The sequence below is a fragment of the Lepidochelys kempii genome, chromosome 8 (genome assembly GCF_965140285.1).
Source record: "Lepidochelys kempii isolate rLepKem1 chromosome 8, rLepKem1.hap1, whole genome shotgun sequence".
NCBI lineage: Eukaryota > Metazoa > Chordata > Testudines > Cheloniidae > Lepidochelys > Lepidochelys kempii.
Genome location: NC_136387.1, coordinates 29,815,242 through 29,831,580, shown reverse-complemented (window position 1 = coordinate 29,831,580; position 16,339 = coordinate 29,815,242). Strand labels below are relative to the sequence as shown.

Here is a 16,339-nt window from a genome sequence, read left to right as displayed (position 1 = left end):
AATGGTGTGGACTGTTTGGACTCCTATGTATGGAGATAATGGCATGATTTTAATTCACGTAGTCTATTGAGTACGGTTTTTACACAATCGCTATGATAGCACACAGGTCATGGCTAAATTATAATTAAATAGGATAATCAAATTGAGAATTGGGAGGCAATTGAAAAAGTAAAACATTACCAGAGTAGGTGTGCTAGCAAAACCTGAGGAATATGATAAGTATATTCTGGCCTTCTACATTCTGATAATGACCTCATTGGACATGCATGACTTGTTGGTCTTTTATTTGTTCTTTTTAATAGTTTCCCTTGATAGCGAGCTTAGCCAGGAACAAGCAAAGGAAAATCATCTCCATTAAACAATAATCACTCTTGCCCCTTCCCAAATTAAGGGAGTAGCAGAATAAAAGGAGAAGAGTTTAAAACACATTCTGTGCTGTATTTAATATGTGAGAATAAGGCCAAATGAAAATATTTAATGGAATAATTGCCCTTCCCCCTTCCTCGCCTCTTCGAGCTTTGGTGGTTTGGATAAAATGGAATGAGTGTGGCTGACCCATGACTTCATCACGTCAGTATTAGGCTATTGCAAATCTCCCTGAGATTTAAGGTGAGCATTACTTAGCAGGTACAACTGGTACAGCACACCTCTTAAGTTACAGAGGCTAATGTGAGTTCATCACAATGTTGCTCAATAAATTCTACTTCCTCCCTATTCATTTCCAGATTGAGATAAAAGACAATGTCTTAATTTACACAGAACTAAATGTGTTGACACCTGACTATCCTGAGGGATAACTTTCATGCTCAATTCTCCAAGACAGGGTATTCTTCATGAGGACAAAGCAAATGAAAAAGTCCTGGATAAGTCTCTCGGGCACTGGGACAGAGCATTTCTTTGCTAAAGTTTGGCCCCATCTATAGTTAACAGTCTGTGCAAAACATCAAACTCTAACCTCAGTTATACTGACTTGAGTGGGGTTTGCATGGGTGTAACTGAGAGCAGAATTTGTCTTATGATACATGTCAACTGTACAAGACTATATGTCAGCTCTAATTTCTTAGACTATACCATTTGGGAAAACAACTCCTTTCTTTTATTTCTTTGGGTCTATTAACACATGTGCATAAATCCCCTGTACATCAGTCAGTGCAAGAAAAATCCTTCAGTCTGAATTCCAGAAAGAGGAGAAACTGGAAGGAACTCTTAAATCTTGCCTGCATTCTTCCATATATGAAGGAGAGTTCAAACATCTCGGTCTTTACATGTTATCCTATTTGGGCCTCTTTCCATTAACAGCCTCAGGGTAGGGGGGAAAGATAGTGGAATGCTAGTACCTTGCCAAGTTTGATTAGTGTGAAAAAAATCAGTGCAGCGAAATATTGCTGCTGTTTGGAGATTCTGTCTCCATGAACTAGATTCCCATCCTGTGATGCTATCCTTGGAAGCCTTGAGGTTTTTGTGATGAAGCTACAGTACTTAGAACAATTATCAGTGAATGTGGGAGTACTCCAGCTCTCCGCAAGATAAAGTGGGGAGCCAGAGAAGTTAAGAGGTAAGGGGGAAGTAATGGGTGACCCTCTAAAATAAGAGCCTGTGTGTGTGTGGATTTTGTAGGCAAAGACCCTTGGCACCAGCAGGGGTTATAATTTCATCTGATGCCCCCCAAGACAGGAAGACTATGAAAGAGGAAAGCATAGCACCCACCTGTTCACACTTAGAGGTTTTATTCATGCTTCCCAAGACACAACTGTGCATTGGTTAGCTGATTTTTGTAAGGATCCTTTTCCCTTGCTACAGTAGGTTTAGGGAAAGTGAGGATTTACACGCACAAGAGTATAACAGTGAAAGGCTTAAGGAAGGATTACAGGCCACAGTTGCTGGCTGAGGGTGGTGAGGCAGGCATATACTCATCAGAAGCCCTGTAAAAAGCACAGTGTATTATGCTGTGGCCTAATGAAGGCTGTTAACAATGAAGCCAAACCTGAGGAAATGTTTCCATTTGCTCTAGGGCAGTGAGAAAGCAGATGTTGAGTGACTTGAAGCATTGACTCTGATTGTTCAGTGCTGCATCAGGAAAAAGGGATGAGCAGCAATGTTTCCCCACAATAAAGGTGACTCTAAATAAATTAGAGAGTCAGAGCCTCAGCTGGTGATATAACCCAGAATTGATATAGAGAAGACTTCTCCTCCAGTCCCCTGCCAATGCAGGATTGTTTGCCATTGTACATTTACTCATCAGTCTAGTTTTAAGTGTCCAAAGAGATGAAGCTCCCACCCCTTTCTTTTCCCTTTCCACGCTCTAATAAATCTCACTCGTAGAAGGTTATTTTAATGTCAAATTAAGTTTCCTTTTCTTAATATCATCCTCTCAGTTCTAGTTATACCCATTCTTATTATGTTAAGTAATTTCTCTACCTCCTTGGTGTCCTCATCCTTCAGGTATCTGTAGACTGTTATGTCCCTGCTCAGTCAGGCTGTATGTATTTAACTATTAAACTTTCTTCAACCTTACCAGCCACCTGATTGAAGCCATCAGTCACACTAGACAGTCGTCCTTATTATTAAAGCCTCTCATGATTGGCTCTTTTTTTTTTTTTACCCTTCGGCTGTTCCTGTGCAGCTCTGGCATTGACTTCACCATATAAGACATGACCTTCTAGCCTTTGCCTTTCTCTGTCTGAGACCCTCATCAGAGTTTAAGCTCATTACCTCTCCTTAGAGGTTAATTCCTTGTTTCCCCTTCCCTTGGGATGGCTTTGCGTGAAATTTCTATAAGCAATCTAAGGCAGTAGAGAAAACAATTTTCATTAAGGCAATGAGAGTGCATTAGCTCCTATAGAACAGAAAGGGTACAATGCCATATCTTGCCTCAGAACGGGTGATCAGCTCATTTAGACAAAGCCCATGCGCAATAGTACAGTTGTATCAAAGCCTCTTGCATTCTGTCAGTCCTGGTCCATTGGTCTCACATTCTCAATCATTGAGCCATGTGGAGGTCAGAGAGACTTGCCTCCTCTGCTCTCTCTGGAGTCTGTTCCTCCTTTTTACCTCCGAGAGTCTCTGGGGTAAACCTGTGCTTAAGTGCTTTGGCAAGCTGGGGGGGATAAGGTTATTCACCTGCTTAAATGCTTTGTGGAATCGGGAACTAAAAGTGAACATCAGTATTTTGTCTCCTGATTTGTGTGACTGGAATAAGCCAATGTTAAGTGCCACATTGGCTCCTCTTGTGCTAGGTGCCAAGTGGTTAGGTGTCCTCCACATAACAAAATGCTCTAATATTGAATGTTTACTATAATTACTGGTTTTAAAAGGAGAATAAGACATGATTGTCCTTTTCATTGTTTTTGATTGTTACTGACTCTCTCTAAAACCATTTAACCCAACTGACTTAATTGTGTCCATCCATCTCACATCAGCCACGGGATGTGGCTGTACCCAATCATTACATATGGTCATCAGTCATGTCACACTTGGTCTTTCATGATGTCATGGCATGGTCTGATATCACAGACTTTTTGGAGGAAATAAGCCACACTTTAAAGAGACATTGTCTTCTTGAAAATCACATTCTTGCCTGAAAAGTTTTTATACCTGCTTTTTACAAGTAGCCCCTAAGTTCACTACATTAATGGAAAGAGACAAGAGAAAATGTTCCTCTATTTTTTCAGTGTGTTTGAATTATAATTCTGAAATTCTAATTAAGCCCTCCTTTGACATTTTTCCTGTAGTCTGAATGATATAAATCTGGAAACATCTATAATAGGATATTTTAGGGTACTTCAATGATTTATTTTCAATTTAAATTAGGATTTTGGTTTACTTCTTAAATAGTTACATTTCTGGAAGTATTCCAGAGGTTCCAACATTGGATTCATGGAGATTGCTTCCATTAGTATAGGATGTGGATTTTTCATGTGGTAGACTTGTTCCACCTCTTCTTTCTGGTGATTGAAAGCCCGGAAGTCCTTTATCTGTAAGGAGCATTGAAATACAGTATGCTTATGTAAGCAGAGGTCCATAAGGCAAGAAGAAATGCACAATAATGTATATTATTAACAAATAAACCTCAAGCATCCACGAGAATCAAATTTCATACTGATGGGCACCAATGCCAGAATATTTTTAATATCTTCAAATCCTTGCACCTTGACTTTGTCAGAGATAATCTTGATTACTAGCTACAAAGATAATGGAAGGTATAGTATACCCTGGAGGATCATAAATCTTTTTGATTAAAATAAAATGAGGCTTAAGAGAGCAGAGTTGGCCTAATTTACTATAAATTGACAAATAGCATTTATTGACAAGGAAGTCACCAAACAGTGCTGCTGCCATGTCCAATTATTGTTTAATCAGATGCCAGATGAAGCCAAACTGGTGCAGAAGGTTACTGTATACAGCCTTGTAGGCAGTAACAGTGCTCTGTATCTTTACTACACTCACCAGTGCTGTGACGGTTTCAGAGGCTAAAACCTAAACTGATCTTTTTTCCTGAAATCACCTTCTGTGGCTTTCAGCAAGTAGTATTTCTCACCATGTGTGGAAAATAGTGGGCGGGATTTAGGTTAGGTTGCTGTGTCACCCAAAAATAGATGAATGTACTGGTCCAGGTGAGATCAAACCAAATCTGAAACTTTGACTAAAATTGGAAATGATTGAAACTTTTTTTCTCACATTAAATACATTAGATTATTGGATTATTGTTAACAATCATATAATGCAACTTTTTAACAGTGAGAGTAATCAACCATTGAGACAGGTTACCAAGGAATGTGGTTAATTTATTATCACTTGCAGTAATGTAACTTGGAGGTGGCTGTCAAGCTGTCTAAGATAGCTCACAAGTGTGAGTGCCAACCTCAGGTCAGACTATCAAGGAAGAGGGCACCAACCCCCAGTTGGCTGTGTTCTATAATTAGACCTCACCAACAAGTGTGAACTGCTAAAAGCCCTGTAACAGCCTTAACGTGGAGTCATAGACAGTCCCTTTGGATACTCCAACCTGTCTTGTCACCCAGGCAAGCCTGCCTTTGTGATAGATGGTCCCTTACACCAAAAATCAACAATAATATTCAGGTTACTCCCAGTCCCAAAGAACCAGTTACTTACCCCAGGTCAAGTGTACCTCAGATCTCAAACCAAAGACAACGCTTGTAGTCAATTCTATAGTACTAACTAAAGATGTATTAACTAAGAAACATAAATTAGAGTTATTTCTCAGGTTAAAGCAGGTAAACATGCACACACAAATGAGATACAGTCTTTGGTTCCAAAAGGTAACAGTAGCTACTATAATATGCAAGTTCTATATGTCCTTTAGGACTAATCCAAAGCAGGCAACTTGGGGATCCCTTGCTCATGCTTAAAAATATTGCCCGTGACCAATTCTAAGCAGCATAGTGATACAGTTTCTTCTCATCAGGCATTTTTATTCCTTTCCCCCAAAGTTCAAACTGATGAATCTAGGGTGATACCCATCTCCTCTTCATGGGTGGGTGTGGTGGTGGGGGGCAATCAACAAAGTTTTTGTCCTTTGATGTTTCACAATGGCTCATGTGGTTTCAGTGAGGCTTCTTGTCCACAGGACTGGCACTTTACGCTAATTAATGCTTCTTTCCTGTTTGGTGATCCACAGTTGCAGAGATTTACAATGAGAACACTCAATATAACTTTATGCCATCAACTACAGAGGTTATAAGTGAGATCAATACATGCTGCATCCTTCAAGCATTTCATCAAGTTTAAACACATTCTTATCAACTTAACGTCTATTTTAACAATGCTAACACACAGGTGAGCCAGACTGGTTTCCAGCTATGCATTTGTCAGTGTTCCATGAGGCCTATGAGCTTTGGCATGAGCTGGTACCTGGTCTGCCAGTGTCACAGTGGCAAAGGCATGAATAACTGTGCAAGGTGTACTTTAGCAAGGAATAGGCACAGCCCATTTGCAAAGCACAGATGAACAAATCTAGCTTGCTATTTAAGAGCTGTCAGATTCAAAAGTACCTTAATGTTGTCCGGAATACCTGCTTTGTCAAATAATTTGTATATATGCCACCAACAGATGGATCAGCCATGCACCCTGACAGTTCTTCTAATTACCTAACCCTGCCAGCTAGCATCATCTGCATTTTATCCCAACTGAGCCTTAGCCATCTTATGTTGGCCAGCTACAGGATAAATGAGGAAACTGCATCATCTGGATCTGTCAAAAAGGAGACAGATCTGAGTGACCTCAGCTTCATGCAGCGATCTATGTATATTGCCTCCCAGGGCAATGTGATTTGATATGGAATTCTTTGTCTTAAGAGGTTTCTGTGGTAAAAAGTGAGTGGGAGAGAATATTACAGTAAATAGGCTGTGGTTTTGGGTGTTCTTTTTCATATCTATCCCATCAAAGGAATCAAATATTTCAAAGCAAGTTTCATTCTCTGCTTCTGCAACATCCGTAATCATTTTGTTGAGATCCAGATCCTTTCTTCACACAGATGTGCAGCTGGTTTAGGTTCATTACGCCATATATGGATGTAGCAATCCAAATATTTCCCTTTGTGTAGCTGTCCCCCAGTTTCATTTGTGTAGCAGTTTGCATAATAGGGTTTTTGTAATGGTTTGTTTTTAGTTTTACAGCACACTTCATTAAGTTTTGGTTTTTCTTAACATTCTCAACATATAAACGTTGGTTTCCTTTCTAATGAAGGGCTTTAAAATGTTACAGTTGTAAACAGAACTTCATGATAGGCTTTTTCTACCAAACTTACAATTAAGTGCATTGGTTGGATAGCTGACTTCATCCCTTCATGTATTCTTAGTCATCTGTGTAAAATTCTTTCTGCTTCTTTTAATTTGTATTTACAGCTTGTGTTTATCTCATGTAGTTATTAAATGGAAGCTGTTCTATACTTCAAAAAGAAAACACACACAGATTAATGAATATTTGAAATTAACCTGCCTTTCTCTAAAGGGCTTTTGTGTCTTTTCCACTTATTGGTGCATGGACTATTTCCTCTCCGCTCTCCCCCATCAAACCAGAGGTGGTTCTTACAAAGCAAAAATAAACATGGCTTTGCCTTGTTCTAGTTACCTCCTTGTATATACACCAACTTACATCCTGACCCTGAAATCTGATCTAAGCAGGCAGGTTGCTATGCCTTTGCGGAGTCACAGAATAATAGACTTTAAGGTCAGAAGCGACCATTATGATTGTCTAGTCTGACCTCCTGCACAACTCGGGCCACAGAATCTCACCCACCCACTCCTGTAACAAACCCCAAACCTATGTCTGAGTTATTGAAGTCCTCAAATCATGGTTTAAAGACTTCAAGATGCAGAGAATCCTCCAGCATGTGACCCGTGCCTCATGTGGCAGAGGAAGGCAAAAAAACCCCAGGGCCTCTGCCAATCTGCCCTGGAAGAAGATTCCTTCCTGACCCCAAATATGGCGATCAGCTAAACCCTGAGCATGTGGGCAAGACTCACCAGCCAGACACCCAGCAAAGAATTCTATGTAGTAACTCAGATCCCACCACATCTAACATCCCATCACAGGCCATTGGGCATATTTACCACTAATAGTCAAAGATCAATTAATTGCCACAATTAGGCTGTCCCATCATACCATCTCCTCCATAAATTTATCAAGCTTAGTCTTGAAGCCAGATATGTCTTTTGCTCCTACTGCTCCCCTTGGAAGGCTGTTCCAGAACTTCACTCCTCTAATGGTTAGAAACCTTCATCTAATTTCAAGTCTAAACTTCCTGGTGGCCAGTTTATATCCATTTGTTCTTGCGTCCACATTAGTACTGAGCTTAAATAATTCCTCTCCCTCCCTGGTATTTATCGCTCTGATATATTTATCGAGAGCAATCATATCTCCCCTCAGCCTTCTTTTGGTTAGGCTAAACGAACCAAGCTCTTTGAGTCTCCTTTCATAAGACAGGTTTTCCATTCCTCGGATCATCCTAGTAGCCCTTTTCTGTTCCTGTTCCAGTTTGAATTCACCCTTCTTAAACATGGGAGACCAAAACTGCACACAATATTCCAGATGAGGTCTCACCAGTGCCTTGTATAACGGTACTAACACCTCCTTATCTCTACTGGAAATACCTCGCCTGATGCATCCCAAGACCACATTAGCTTTTTTCACTGCCATTAATCCACGCAAAACGATGATTGCAAGACTGGGACAATCATCAGTAATGTCACAGATAGCAGTACAGTTCTGAATACTTAAGAAATTTGGGGTACCCCTATTAGCTGTGGCTAAAGAATGGCGTCATGCACTAATACATTTTGGAAGGGGAAAATATGTTCATCTTTTCTTAATTTCACAGCAGCAGGACAACTAAACCATTAAACCCAGTAGATATTTCAGCTTAGGATGGCATCCCAGGACGGATAAATGCTTAAATGTAGTTTGCATTTTGGTTTAGCTGCTGGAAAGTGGCCCTTTAAGTTTGTTGTGTAGTAAAGAGCTTATTTAGTCTTTCCTTGTTCAGTAAAGCGGGTTTATTGGGTTTTATTCAAAACACTAGTAAATTGAGTGCACTGGCATTTGAGAGGTTGTTTGTGGTGGTCGTGGGATGTTACACTGATATTTTGGAGTATCAGTTGAGTATGTTTTCAAAGATGGTGTTTTTGCAATTGAGTGATTTGGTGTATTGACCTTAAGATAAGATACTTAAAACGATCAAGGAACATTCCTAGGTCTTACTTCAAAATTCTATCACTGAATTTGCTTTGGTGTAGTGTCTGCACTAAATATATGAAAACTGTGACATCTGTTCTGCCCATGCACTGCCTCAACAAAATCTATTAATAGGAATAACATAGGGGGAAGAGTTAACAGTTTTTATGTAGTTGCTTGGAAACCCTTTTTCTTTCTCCTGTAGTCATTTTCCCAGAGTACTTTTTTATCAGCTGCCAATACAAAGACATGTTAGTCACTGAACAAGGCTCCCACCAGCCAGAAAAATAAAAATTTTCTGTGGCTGCCAACCCATGGAAGTCCTGTGGGCCTCCATGTCTCTACCAGTGTGAAGCCTACTGCACTTCCAATTCAGAGGGCCAAAAAGTACAGCTGCTACTGAAAAGAAGCTTAATCTGCTGCTCATCCCCTTGTAGTTCCAATTTTTGCCTACCCAGGTGCTCAGAGTTTCTTTAGTGTCTTTCCATGGAGGCATAAAAATCTTCTTGGCTCCCTGTCACTGCTGTTGTCTGAGGTCTGCTGTTGCTTTTTACAAAATGATCTTTTATTGAATTGAGTCACCATATGTTACAGCTACAGGAAATGTCTCTTAATTACAAAGCAGTTCTCCTTGTTACCCGGAGTAATCATTTTATGCCTTCTGTTTTATCACTTTCTGTACCCTGAAAAATATTGTATCTGGTAACATTTCAGTAACCTTTAAACTTAACATGACTCAGCAGTGATTACACAGAACAGATTGATGGGGAGGTGGAGGGGTTTTTCATCCTTTTATAAGGATAATTATAATATTTCATTCTAGAATAACATAAGAAGACAGCCGTAGATCTTGTAACTTCATTTTTTGGTAGATAGTGACTAGCAAGCATATCTCTGAGTTTTTCTGGGGTCACTTATAAGTGGTATGTCAAGTCTCCTGCAATGAAATAATCTCAGAGATTTTTTCCCACATCGTCAGTGTGTGCCAGTCTTTAGACCAAATTTTGATTTCTGCTATGGGGTATAAATACAGAATCATTCCAATGTAGTTGATGCAATTGTTCCATTCTTACTCTAGTTTAACTGAGCAGAATTCGGTCCTTTGCATCAAGAAGAATTGCCTTATGAGAGTAAATAAGAGAATTATAATATTTGGTGGCTCGTCTGTTGATCTATCAAAGCTCCATACCTAAATTTTGCTGCTTTTAGGATATGATGCAAGGTTCTTCTTCTTGCAAACCTCCTTCAAAAAACTGAGTAGGAAAATGATTCCAGTGCCTTTAATCTGTGAGCCAGATATGTTCCTTTCTTTAAGGGGAAACTGATTAGAGAAGTGAATAATTCTCAGTGAATAACATACCCAGTCTATTTAGTCTGTTGCTCAGAGAATATCTGTGAGCTGGTTGGTTTCCTCATTTTTTTTTCCAGAACTACGTAATAATTTTGTAAATTCTTCAAATTACATGGCATAAACATGAGGAGTTTTTGGAGTAGATAGTATTTGATCTGTTTATGTTGGTGGTGATTGGTTAAATCAGTGCCCAAGCACTTGTGATGCAAATACTCACAGGTGGAAATTCAGAATTCAATTTCTGCAAATTCTTGTGTAGATTATCTTGAAATTCATTTTCCTTGAATATTTGTGCTATTAAAACTTAATTGACAGATTTGCCGGGTGCTAACTCAATGGGGTTAAGGGCACAGGCAAATCAAGTTAATTTAAAATACCGAGTGAATCTCGATGGAAATATTATTGCAGTATTTGCCCAGTTAATGACACACAAGTACTATGAGATGGATTCCTTAAATATTTATTATAATATGAAATAATAGCCTCTGTATCAGCAGGTGCCTAATATATTTTTAACTCACTTGAAAAATATGGCTACCTAGTGGTTATGACTGTCAGTGTGGCCTAGTGGGTGGAATCCTGGGTTCTGTTCCCTGCTTTGCCATTGACCTGCAGGGTGACCTTGGACAAATCACATCATTGCTCTGTGCCTTAGTTTCCAGATATATTAAGATAGGGATAATGATAATGTAAAGTGCTTTGACATCTACTGATGCAAAGTGTTAGGTGGTATTATTATTTATGGTAGAGATAGAGAAATAATTTACAGCCAGTGATTTGACAAATTTTGGCTTTCTTTTTGTGCATGGATTATGTACAAAAGTAGACTGTTTTTGTCTGTTGTTTGTAATTGTTCAGACACTTCATGCAAACATATTTCAGCCTATGGGTTGTCTATGAAGAAGTTGCTTTAACGTTGTCTCTTTATTATGAGCTCGGTCCTGCGCCCATTGAAGTCAGTGGTCAAACACAGTGATTTCAGTAGGGCAGGATGAAGCCCTTTTTCTGGGGTGTGATGAACTAATAGGATTATCTGTGACTGGCTGACTCTTTTAGAAGCAGGTGGATAAAACCCCAAAATCTCAGATGGCTTGGTGAACTTGTATGTTACAAACCATTGCACAAACAAATATTCACTTTCCACATTATGAAAGCAAACCAATTTAAATGGTCAAAATATTATCAAAGCAAATGTGTTTTTTCATCAAACATGTATTCACATAACCTCTCTTTGCCCAACTCTCTGTTGGTTTATGCCAATTCTTCTTGGCTTTTTGCTGTTATGATGTATTTGATCCTGGAAAATATCATAAGTACAAGCCAGTAATTGAGTCCAGGATCTGATACAATTCTTGTGATCTACAGCCTGTATGTACAGCACTCTTCAGTACCATTTATGTAAAGAAGAACTTAAGTTTTCTGTTGGGCAGATTCTGCTTATTCACAGGAATGTTCATTTGGAGCAACTCTACTAAAGTTGGAGCCAGTTGATTTTCTCCAGATTTACAGGGGTACATGTGAAATCCAAATGTGATCCTGACCTGTACGCGCTCTGCCTCGCCATTTGTAGGAACTTCATGTCAAAATCCATGTTGTTCCTTCCCTCTTCTAAGGGAGTGGCCAGATTTGGGGGGGGGGGGGGAAGGCAGGTGTTGTTTTGCAAAACTCATCAGAAAATGTCTCTAGGCTGATGCTTTTGCCTTATCATCAGACTACAACAAAATGTTTAGAGTAGAGTTACAAATCCCTAAAAATAGTTGCAGTCAAAAGGAGAGCCTCTAATCTAGCAACATGAATCACTGAGACAATCTTGTTGTTTTTGTCTATGGGCCAGATCTTTGGAAGCAAAGCTTGCACCTCCTTTTCCAGTTCCAGCTTAATTCGCACACCCTTAGTCTTGGACCAAATGTTCAATGTTTTCCCTTTTTGAGAACAGACATAATTAATTTTCAGGGTATGTAGGTCAAAGAGTTGTCTTCGGTTCAAGAGTAAATGAACCAAGTTGAGGTTTGGTGCTTGACATTTAAAGAAATTAATCTTTTACAAATATGCCAGTATTATTGTAAATTGGGGCCAGAGATTTGCAAGTTTTATTTGAAAGATGTTTTCAGCATGTCTTAGGGCTCGTCTGTATAGGAACTCTCAGGAAAGTCATGATGCATTAACTCAAGCTGTGAAGTTAAGGCACATTAGACCCCTGCATGGTCTCTCTCATTCAGAAGTGAAGTGATTACCTGTACCTTACACAATACTAATATTTTAAATAGTCTCTGTTTACTCTCTGTTTTCCACATTTTTGTACACAATAAAATATTTCACTTGCACAGCACCTTCTATCTAAAGAACTCAGAATGCTGAACAGACAGCTGACACTCATGAGATCAGAGAGAGAGAGGCAAGTTGTGTTATCCCAGCTTTTGCAAATAGGTAAACTGAGGCAGCGGTTCTGCTTTACCTAGTGTCACACAGCAAATTAGTGTTATAATTAAAAGTCTGATTCAGCAGAAAACATTGTTCAGTTTCCAGGGTGCCTGAGGCCACTGAAGCCCTGAAAACCCAATAACACAGGCTTATGTAGTGAAGAAGTGAAAACTGGGCTCTGAGTCATCAGGATTTCATGTGCAGATACAAGAGGTTAGAAAATGCTTTGGAAGGGTGTGTTTTCATTTTAACACAGATCTTCAGAAATAGTCACCAGTAACTTCCAAGGAAACGTGCATAGTTACATGAAAGATAATGTGAATATTGTTACACATGGTGTTTGAAAGGCTGTTGTGAGAGTGTGTGTAGAACTTTTGGAAAAATTAACGCTGGGCTTTTTATTTTGCTTGTTGCTATGCTTAGTTAGCTCACAGAGGGTTTCAGACTTCAATACCAAGAGAACACAGAGTATGTGTGAAGTTGAAAGGATATCTACAGTATTGAATCATCTGCAAAATACTCCATTTACCAGGGATATGGAAAAGCATTTGTGCTGAGCACTTGAGAAATATTAAGCATGGCATCATCCCAGCTTCACTAGGATAACATGTCGAGCATGTAGGGTTTGCAACACTGCAGCGGGTGGCAGTATATTAGATGTGGCTGGGATCCTGTAAGTGCCGTGGAAAACACAGTGCCAAAATAAAAGCTGCATGAGCTTTCCTCTTTGCTTTCAGCATCCCCCCCTTCCCCGAGACCTTTTGGAGTGAATGGTTCAAATGGAAAATGCCAAGCTATTTGGTCGAGGCTTGGGTATCGGTGAAGCAGAAAGCACCTGTGCCAGTTGCTGAGCAAAGCCCCAGCATGCCCACTCATTGTTCTTAATTTGGGGAGTGGGCTCTGCTAGTCCCCAGTCGTTCCGGTATTTGATCAGGTGTGGCTCCTTTTTTTTTTACCTGGGTCTCCTGCTTCCCTGACCTTCAGAATTGGAGCATCCTGATAGATGTTCTCCCTTTCTCCTTTTGGCCTGCGGAGAGAACAAACAAGCACAACAAACGCGAGCCCTCCCCTCTGCCTAATGCTGGGGTTGGTGTGTTTGTGGCTAAACCAATGGATTCGCACTCAAGAACTGAGGTTTCACCTCCCATTTCTGCCACAGACTTCTGTGTGACCTTGGCAAGGTGCTTAGTCTCTCTGTGCTTTGGTTTCTCCCATCTGTAAAATGGGAATATTTCCCTACCTCACACTATGTTGATCATTAACATTTGCGGGACTCAGATCTGTGGTAATCGGGGTGGGGGAACATATAAGCATCTAGATGGAATATACATCATGAGCAATGTGAGGGAAAAGCAGCTATCAACCATATTCAACAATTTATCTATAGCTCCTCATGACTGCTGGTTGTTTTCTAAAATTCCTACCTAGTTGAAACTGATGGGACTGCGTCAATCCCAGGGTGGGAAGCCTGCAGCGGTTTTGGGTTGTTGGTATTTACATAGTATTTATAGCATGATAGGCACTTCAGCTGCCATTGAAACAGCCCTGATAAGCTTCCTTTCCAGCCCTGATCCTGCAGTTCGATCCATGGATACGGACCCTCACACCCATCTGGGGCCCAGTTGCAGGATTGGGGCCTGTGTTTTGACTGAGCACTCGAAGATGTAACAATGAAGAGGGGGAATTGGGGACAGCAGAACAAGCATTCTGGTTAAGATAATGGGTTGGCTGTTTATCTATCTATCTATCTATCTATCTATCTAATCTGTTTTATCTATCTTATCTGTCTATCTCTTGTTCTGAGTGCAGACAGGTCTGCAAGAAGTTAACCAAACCTGAATCCAGCCGAAGACAAATCACCAGACCTGCCACTGAACACTTTAAAATGGAAGCTAGGTTCTCCAATGTTGCATGCAGCCACTTCTTGTGCCCCTGTTGACTCAGGGGACTGTTTCAGCCTTATAAAGACTATTACAGATTAGTCACAAAAAATATTATTTTAGTAACACATGATGTGAACCATGATTTTAAATGAAAAATGTTACTTCAATAACCTTTTAGTTTAATTTGAGATATCTTTCTTATCTTAGCATGTGGTTATTTATTGGCAGAATTGACTGCATGGATTATTTGGTGATGCAAATCAAATAGAAAGAGAGACACTGCTACGGGATCATTTCCTAAAACCACTGGGCAATCCCTTCAGTTTCCTGTGATTGCACAGACTTTGGCAGACCAGAGACTTCCTAAACTTATAATCTGCTCTGAAATAACTCAAAGGAAAAGACCAGTGTCTGTGATGTAGATATCAACTCCATAGCACATTCAGCTTTAGCCAGCAGGATTCAAGTCCAGTGGAACCTGCTTTAACAGCCACTCAAAGGACCAACAAAAATCAGTTGCTTAACACAGGTAGTCTTTTAGTGATGGGGCAGAATTATAGTCATTGATGCACTTGGAGATATTTGTGGCTGTTCTCTTAAAAACACAAGGCTGCTTAGTAAAGATGCTATTTTGAATAGATTTCACTGTGTTTTGTAGAGGAACGTCAGCTGGGCCTCCTAGCAGAAAAAATAAGCTTTTACCTTCAAGCGTTGGCCATCCTTAGCATTGAGTTCTGTGTGCTGCCATAACACTTGACCGAGTACTTGTAAGTGCTGCTGAGTGCATACTGACTCTGCACTGTTCTGGGTATACCTCTCATCAGAATTATTTGCTTATTTCAATGTGTAACTAATATTGAAGAATAAAGTATATTTCTATAAAGTTAAAATGAACAGCTTTCTCCAAACAAGCAGGTGAAAAAATAACCAGCCAGAGACTTCAAACCCAAGCAGTAGACCCATACACTCCCTACTACTGGGCATTATTGTAGTCCTGCCTTCCCAAAAGCCTGGTTTAAGCAATGTCTGTCATTCAGTAAAGAATGGTAGGTGATGTGATTGCTCTGAAGACTACATCCTTTCTGTCAATGCAAATGGGAAAACAAAAACAAAGCCCAATACACAAGATAGATTAGTCCAGCTGCTCTGTGTGTTACTAACTGAATTTCTCTTGAACTTTTCCCAATAGGGTCGGGACTGCAATATGCCCATTAATGCCTGCATTCAGAATCCATGCCAGAATGGAGGGACCTGCCATCTCACTGAGGCAAATAAAGACGGATTCAGGTAGTGGAGAGTGAATTGCATTTAAAGCAAGATGAGATGAATTTACCTTACATTTGTCTATTTTACACTAATGAAGTCTAATGGCTTCTTTACTGAAACTGCCATACATGACAAATAATTCTCTTTGCCAGACATGAAATTAATTTGGTTTCATTGGTGACATATTGTTTCCTCTAAAACAGGCCTCCTTATTTTCTCTTAATGGGACTCTCTCTAAAAGCTGTTTTGAGCATTCCCCTGATCTGCTTTGTGTTATCCAGAGACTAATTTTCTTGGGGGCATTTCAAACACACACACACCCTTTTTTAATTTGTAAAATGAGCATCTGTTGCTTGACAGCCAGATGCAAAATGTTTTCATGCTGAAGAATCTCATAGTCAAATAGGCTTTAAAGAAAGAATTGAACAATGGAGAGGTTATGTCAGTTCAAGGGTTTAGTGCCCATAAGAGAACAACCTCTATAACTTAACATCTTGGGCTTCAATCTCCCCACATGAACAGGTTGCAGCCTAGACCTTGCTCAGATAGGAGACTTCCAAGGGGAACCCAGGAAGTTGCATGAAGTGCTGATGGTAGTGGCTTAGAAAAAGTTACCCTTGCCTCTAAGGTAGTGTTTCTCCAGTTATCCTGTGTGTCTAAGGGACTTTGCAGTGCACAGAGAGGTTGTTTTTCAGCTGAAACATAACACTGAGGCTCTGGCCACTTA

At 39.9% G+C, this 16,339-nt stretch overlaps 1 protein-coding gene across 2 annotated transcripts in view; it reads left to right on the top strand.

Annotated features, from left to right (window-relative positions):
• The window catches only part of SLIT3 (slit guidance ligand 3), an 801,478-nt gene that overhangs the window by 706,979 nt on the left and 78,160 nt on the right, over positions 1–16,339 (top strand). For both annotated transcript variants that reach the window (XM_073355953.2, XM_073355954.1), the window contains one exon: positions 15,536–15,633. In XM_073355953.2, the coding sequence (XP_073212054.1) occupies positions 15,536–15,633 (98 nt within the window). The remainder of the gene's footprint in view (positions 1–15,535; positions 15,634–16,339) is intronic.